This window comes from Rutidosis leptorrhynchoides, chromosome 1 (genome assembly GCF_046630445.1).
Source record: "Rutidosis leptorrhynchoides isolate AG116_Rl617_1_P2 chromosome 1, CSIRO_AGI_Rlap_v1, whole genome shotgun sequence".
Taxonomy (NCBI): domain Eukaryota; kingdom Viridiplantae; phylum Streptophyta; class Magnoliopsida; order Asterales; family Asteraceae; genus Rutidosis; species Rutidosis leptorrhynchoides.
Window position 1 is genome coordinate 61,042,320 of NC_092333.1, and position 7,527 is coordinate 61,049,846.

At 33.1% G+C, this 7,527-nt stretch overlaps 2 protein-coding genes and 1 long non-coding RNA gene across 3 annotated transcripts; 1 reads left to right on the forward strand and 2 right to left on the reverse strand.

The window, feature by feature from the left end:
* Positions 1-200: 200 nt before the first annotated feature.
* On the reverse strand, positions 201-702 carry LOC139860446 (monothiol glutaredoxin-S4-like). The gene has a single exon (XM_071849204.1). It carries the CDS (start codon positions 598-600, stop codon positions 295-297), a length of 306 nt encoding a protein of 101 aa, XP_071705305.1. The 5' UTR covers positions 601-702; the 3' UTR covers positions 201-294.
* A 3,070-nt stretch (positions 703-3,772) lies between these two features.
* Positions 3,773-4,701, forward strand: LOC139860454 (uncharacterized). Its single transcript, XR_011763209.1, has 2 exons — positions 3,773-3,906; positions 4,056-4,701. It is a non-coding gene; the product is annotated as an uncharacterized lncRNA (long non-coding RNA).
* Positions 4,702-5,318: 617 nt separating this feature from the next.
* LOC139860456 (monothiol glutaredoxin-S2-like) lies at positions 5,319-5,789 on the reverse strand. Its single transcript, XM_071849213.1, has one exon. It carries the CDS (start codon positions 5,734-5,736, stop codon positions 5,428-5,430), a length of 309 nt encoding a protein of 102 aa, XP_071705314.1. The 5' UTR covers positions 5,737-5,789; the 3' UTR covers positions 5,319-5,427.
* Positions 5,790-7,527: the final 1,738 nt, after the last annotated feature.

Here is a 7,527-nt window from a genome sequence, read left to right on the forward strand (position 1 = left end):
TGATTCTTGTTCATTTTATCCACAAAGTCATTAACTAAACCACATATAATGTAACAGAGTTTAGAAAACAGCCTTACACTATTAAATTAGAAGAAGCATCATATTATTACTCTCAGCTATATATAGTTAGAAACCAAAAACATAGTAGAGCGGATACAAAATTGGTACCTAGTTAGCTACTAGTAGCCTCATGCCCTCATGGATCTTATATATAATCTTGATCAAATGATCATGTCTCAATGTTTGCACCTACGTTACATACTAAAATTATGTTGTTTCAGGTATTATAATCAATCAAACCCATAAAGCTCCAGCCTTGATGAGCATGGGCTTCAAGCCCATTTTGAGTTGAAGACTCATAATCTCATTAGCTCCGCCAACCAATTCACCACCAACGAAGACAGCAGGAACCGTACTACACCCGAGCCCACACAACGCCAGCTCTATTTCTCGACCTCTCGATATCTCATCGAGCTCGTAAACCGTAGGGTTGACACCAAAGTCATTAAAAAGAGACTTAATTGTGTGAGACAAAATGCAAGAACTCTTACTGAAGATGACCACAGGCCTCTCAGAAACCATTCTCTTCACTCTATCCATAATTTGCACACTAAAATATGAAAATAGATATGTTTTAAAGATTGTAGTGAATGTATTAGTTTGTTTTATGAAATGTGGATGAGGATGGGGAGTTATATATATGGTTTGAGAAGATAATATGTGGAGAAAATAGAATGTTTTTTTTTTGTGAGATTTGCATGCATAATTGATAATAATACATAGGCAAAAGTAGAGAATATGTTCATGACAAAAGCATATATACATATTGGATATGTAGGGCTTCATATTCTATACTTCAAGTATCTTATTCCAAATTTTAAATTGACTTTTCATTAAATAAAGGGTTATAGTATTGTACGTAGTATATTTTTTTCAAACTATCCAAACTATATTTTCCATATAGTTATTTATAACTTACTATGTTAGTTGCTCAATTATTAAAGAAACTCATTGAATATATACTAGTTCACTTTTCAAAAGAAATATATACTAGTTCACTGAAGTACTATCTAATACTACCTCCGTCTCATTCCAATAGGGCAGTATTCCATTTTGGGCTGTCCCATTCTGATAGTCCACTTCCATAAATAGAAAGGAAAGAAAATATTTCATTGGTGGATCTGGAGAGAGAAGAAATTTCATTGGTGGAGAAATGAAGTTAGTGGAATTTTCTAAAACTGCGTGTTTTTTGTCTGTGGACTATTGGAATGAGATGGAGGGAGTAAGATTTAAATGTTTACATTGGTAATCATATTCATGTTGGAAAAACTGATGAAAAAGTGTGATTTTCACCAACTTTAAACAAAAATAATTATATAGTCGAGTGACATATAAGAGAACACTTTGTTCACTACAACATGCGCAACCCTCAATTTTTGTAGAAAGTCAACTCACACACACGTACAACACAAATTTTTTCACGTGTATATACACATACTATTCAACCCTGAACTTGAACCCATAACCATGATACCGCTACACCAATAACACTTTGATGTGCAACGCTCAATAATGTTTTGGTAGTTTTAATGGAATTGTGAGTTAAATACCAACTGTTTTAACTGCCTTAACGAATCTAGATATAATATCATATTTTGGCATCATTTTGACACAAGAAAGCATAAAGTTAATCTTGGTATTACTAAAAAAATTGCCAATAAAGATTATGTAATACCATGTAGTCAATGGTTCATATATATTGTTGTGAAAGTGATTTCACACAATTCAAGAAGATTATCCTCAATCCAATTTTCATTAACATTCGGGGGATATCGCAAATCGTATGTAGTCCCTACAATTTAAAAAATACTCCGTATATCTATATCTATACTATATATAATAATAAAAATAAAAATAGGTCACCTACAATTCTAACTTTTAATCCTAGCCCTCCATTCATAATATCCCACTAAATCTACACCTTCAAAAAGGTTATGTCACATGTACGACTTTATAATCTTCAAGTTTAGTAGTAATGAGACTGACGGACGAAAAATAAAAAATAGAGGTTCTTTAAAATTCAATTCATTCACGTTCAACAACGGAAAAAACCCTAATTTTCTCTTTAAAAAAACAAATGACTAAAATCAAAAATCAAGGTTACATGTTCCTTTACCTTAAACGAATATTCATACCGTAATAGCTTCTAAACCGGAAGCAATTTGTGTTTATTAAGTCGAAATTTCAAATACAATTTTGTGGGTCAACAAATTGAATTTGGGTTAATCAATATATCCCTCGACCATTTTGGAGAAGATGATGCATACGCATTGTAGTATTCATGCTTCACAACCAGAAAAAGCTGCAATCGACGATTGAAGTCGTCTAATTTAAGATCTGAACACTAACTATTCAACAAGCGGGTTTGATTTTTAGCCATTTTTTCACTTATTATAAGGTTTTGAAATTTTAATAATGTTTTAGGGTTTCGATTATTGGTGTTTATGTACACTGGGTAAAAGTGGGTTTCGTATTGATAGATTATCAGTGTTTATTGTATAAAACGAGTGTCATATTGATTAATTGTTGGTGTTCATATAAACTGGGCAAGTGATCCTCAACTTCTCTGATTTAAATATTGATCGATGAAATCGAGGAACACTGTTAAAAAATCAAAAAACACAACTGAACGCAAGTATATTAATTTAATTTCTTATTACTATGTTATTTTTTATTTTTTATTATTATATTATATACATAAATACATAATATTGATTGATTTATAAAATAATAATAAGTGATGTATAACATTATCTTTGGTGTATATGTAAGAGTTGATTTATGCAGCACTAAGAAGTCATTTAATAGAATGTTAAATTTATATCCAGCTGTACTAACTATTGGCTATTTGAGTGTTTATACAGTTCAAATAATCAAGCCCATTGATAGAGTTGTGATGACAATGAAGAAAGTGAAATTTGCTACTCTGACAATGCAAAATCCAAGCAAGAATTAGTAGTAGTGCCTAAATCCTCGACTTAAAACTTCTTAATTGAGCTTGTATCTTTTCGTTTGAGGTTAGAAGAAGCTAAGTTAACTGATGACCATAGATACAGTTATAAAGTTATGAGTAACTTAACGTCACCTCTTTGCAGGTAAACATGCCTAGCGTACAGGGAAACATTAATTTGCTAGCGTAGAGGTAACATTAATTTGCTAGCGTACAAATTAATGAAGAACATGTTTGTAGTTTATCTAAATTGGATGAAAAAATGAAGAACTTTGTTGGGGAGGGTGATTTAGAGCATATTTAAAAATCTTTTGAGGAGAAAGTTGGACATCTTACTTGGAATGCAATAATGGATAGGTCCACCTGAGGTAAGTTCAATTTGTGTATTTATTTGTATATCTATATATCTATATTATGGCATCTGAAATCAGCAATGTATGATAGGTCTGATAGGTCAGAGATTGTATGGTATGTTATGAGAAGTGGTATGTGATTAATGAATATTGGACTTCCGCAATATAGGTCTCGGACTGTTTATGAAGATATGACTCCTGAAATTATGAGGGATTTCTTTTGGGTTGATGAATTTAGGTCGAAATGGGATGATATGCTCTGAGAATCCGAAATGCTAAATGGGTTAATTAGATTAGTTTTGTTGTTTCTTTGAGTTCACTAATGATGACGTGGATGGAAATATCGTTATGGTTACTGTAAAACGGATGCATTAAATGCTCTATCGTCACTTTCATCTTAGTTGGATAAGTTCTCAATCGTGTTTGTATAGAATGCTCAAGATTTAATTTGCTTTTGACAGGGTGTGCAATACCCCTCTGTGTCACGCCGCGCTAAATCAATACGTGTTGACTTGTACTCTTCTAGCTGGTCGATTCGTGCAGGTAATATTCAACTTAGGTGATCTTTTATTCAACCATTATACTAAAATTGTTGCATTTAACTAACAAAAATCACATAATCAGTTATAAAACACAAATGCAAAAGAACGACTTATCCATTTATTAACATAGTCTAATTTTCATGTGATTAGTTATAACCAATTGAATCAAGAAAATGAGAAGGGCAACCGAGTGCATGTGAAGTGTTTTTATTTCATCACGAGGAAATGGGTATTCCATGGGAACTTGCAAACCTTCGTGTTCGTCAAGGCATGTGGGGAGCAGTAAAGAAAATAGGCCCTGGTCTTCGTTGGTATAAAGAAATGTGGGCATCAGGAGCACCTTTTACTCATTGTGATTACATGGCTCATATCAACAAAAAATTAAGTACCGAACTAATTATAATACTTGGGGAACAGATCAAACGATTCACTGGAGATTGAAACTTGTGAACAATTAGTTGATGACGGGAAACCTTTGGGGAAGAATTTTCCGAAGAATTTGGTGGTATGAGGAGCGATTGCGCTTGCTTGCTCCATCGACTAAGAGCTTTTGACAAAAGATGTTATATTTGGAGTTGCAAGAAGATTTGCTAAAACTGGAAGGAGGTTGTGAATGGTTTGGTAGTGTGCTTATTATAATCTTCTCACTTCAAATATAGTTATAATTTTGATTTCATTTATATTTTGTGAAATTCATGTTGTAGCTTATGATCAAGATGAGAGTATAATATTGTCCATGTATGTTTACTTTCAAATATTGTTTTCATGCTCCTGAAATAACAGAAAGCTTCCATTTTCTTGATTTAGTTGCAATCTTTTTCATATTTGTTTGATGATCTATACAACACGATAATTTGATACTTAATTTCTCTCTTAAAAAAGCATCGCGAATTCGCGAATCTTAAGCTAGTATATATATATATATATATATATATATATATATATATATATATATATATATATATATATATATATATATATATATATATATATATATATGAGAAAAAATCTGTCTTCTTCTTTTTCACTCCTCATCATAACATAATACTCCGTATGACTTTTTGTCGATAAATGAGTTCTAGCAGTATTGACTTTTGACCAAATTCAGTCAAAGTTCGTACTTCATTAACCCGAGTATGTTTCTATTGCGTTAGTTTGTTTGATTATTCACCGATACTCGCTCTGTCCCAGTCTTTCATCTTACACCCATATATTAAGCCAACATCTTCCATTGGTTTTATCATTCTGGTTCCTAATATGTTCCACAGGATTAGTCTCTAAATATTGATAGTATTATGGTAACAATTATCATTTATCACATTCAATATGAGGATTTTGTGATTAGTTAAGGGGCGAAAATCAAAATTAATGAAAAGGCATTGATAGTCTCATTTAGTAGTATATATCAAAACATTCTCAACAAGCGATTATTGTTGTTAACTCAACTTGACATGGTTCACTGACCAACATATATGCGACTATATAAAGCGCATTTATTACAAGCGGATTCATCACACATTGCTCACACCCATAAAGCTCCGGCATTTTTAAGCATTGGTTGTAAAGACCGTTGAAGATGCAAGCTAATAATCTCGTTAGCTCCACCAACAAACTTACCTCCTATGAACACAGCCGGGACTATAGGATTTCGTCCAAGCCTTAAAAGTGCTTGTTCGATTTCCTTACCTTTTGAGATCTCATCTAGCTCATAGACGGCCGGATTTACTCCAAATTCTAAAAGTAGTGATTTAATCGTGTGAGACATTGAACACGAACTTCTACTGAATATCACGACTGGTCTCTCGGACACCATTCTTGTCACCATATCCATTTTTAACAGTAAATGTAGTTTGTTTTAATGTTTTTTAGAAAATGGTGTGTGTAAATATAAAACTATTGGTTTTGATATGTAATTGAACAATTCTTATGTCCATTTATATAGGGCTCAGGGAATATCTTTTTTTTAGTGGATTTGTAAAGAATAAGGATATGAAAATGAAGTTATGTGGAGAACTATGTTCTTGATAGCACCATTTGTCTCTTATCATTATCAACTATGTTCACGTGAAGATGATAATATGAAATTTGATTATATTCTATTTATCTATTCCAATTCGTTATAAGTTGGTAATAAAGCATTTCACGGGTTCATCATCATAAATGTCGTCGAATAAGAATTAAGACGTACACTAATTTAATCAGAATTAGATACGAACTCATGTTTGTTGTGGTGAGCCATTTTAAGTAAAAGTAGAGCATTAGTGTCATCGTTATGTCAAATTAGTACGGTTTATAATTTTATAATGTTCGTTTCATTGTTACACAACACGTACTAGGTACTACTCACATCGTTTTCGAATAAAGATAGCTAAGCTTACGTCTCCTAAACTTTGATGTCTTTAAATTTTAAACATGTACGTAGCTTTTAATCGTCTGTAATGGAATTTAATATGCCAATTTACTAGATGGAGATATATATGTATCGATACTGAAGATGTCACGTCATATGAATTTAAAACGATATAGAACAGAACATCCTGTATATGTTCTTACAAGGTTGTGTTCCTGATCGACCAGATATAGAGATTTAGCATTGCTGTTTTAGTTTCAATTAGTCTGACTTTTTTGATAACAGATGCAGGATTAAAAGATGCATAAGGTGATGTCACTGAACATTAAAAGGACGATAACTTTGTATAAATGAATTAGATGTTACATATATAGGTGGGGTGGTCCTTTTGGGGCATGTGAAGAATCGAAAAGAAGAGTGAATTTTTTTTTTTTTTTGTGCATTTTCTAAAGCGGTTTTGATGTGACACTATTTCATTCCCTCTTATCTATCACGATTCCAGGTGATGTTAAGAAATCGCGTAAGATCAACGTTGGTTTTCCACATCATTTGTCCTTTTGCATCTTATTCCAACTTACGTGTGACGTATTATTATTTTTTTTAACAGCGATTGGGATCACCCGAGAGGGACTAAACCACCCGTTGCGATCATCTCCCGTTTCGACTATGCCGATGCAGCTATAATAACCCCGCCCCAATCGCTTCCCAAGTAAAACCCCCCTCCCCTTTACCCCCCAAACGATATGGGAAAGGTGTCATGGGTGGATACTTCATGGCAGAGATGAAATTGTGTTTCTAATATGTAGCCAACGGGGGTCGAACTCCTGACCTCTCCTAAAGGAGGCAGGCCACCAACCGTTGAACCACATCACAACTTCCGTGTGACGTATTATTGATACCCCGTATTTGTTATTATCGAGTATATTATGGACCCAAAATATCTATTTTCTGTACATTCACCATAAGTTACGAATATGATTTTAAGCGCGTGAACAACCACTGTTCCAACATGTCAAAAATTTTAATTAGGCCTCGGAAATGTACGTGATTGGCGCTATAGCGTTTCTAAATGATCAATCGTACAATCCTAAAAATCCATGTAGTCTTATCCTTACCCCCATTTCAGGAATCAAATAAGATTTTTTGGAAAAATGGGTTGAAATGTCAAGTTATACATCGATAAGGTTTTTGGCATCAGATTCAATATATGTGGTCACAGTGAATCTACTTAAGTTCCTAGTGTGGCGAATGTCAAATAGACACGTTAACAAA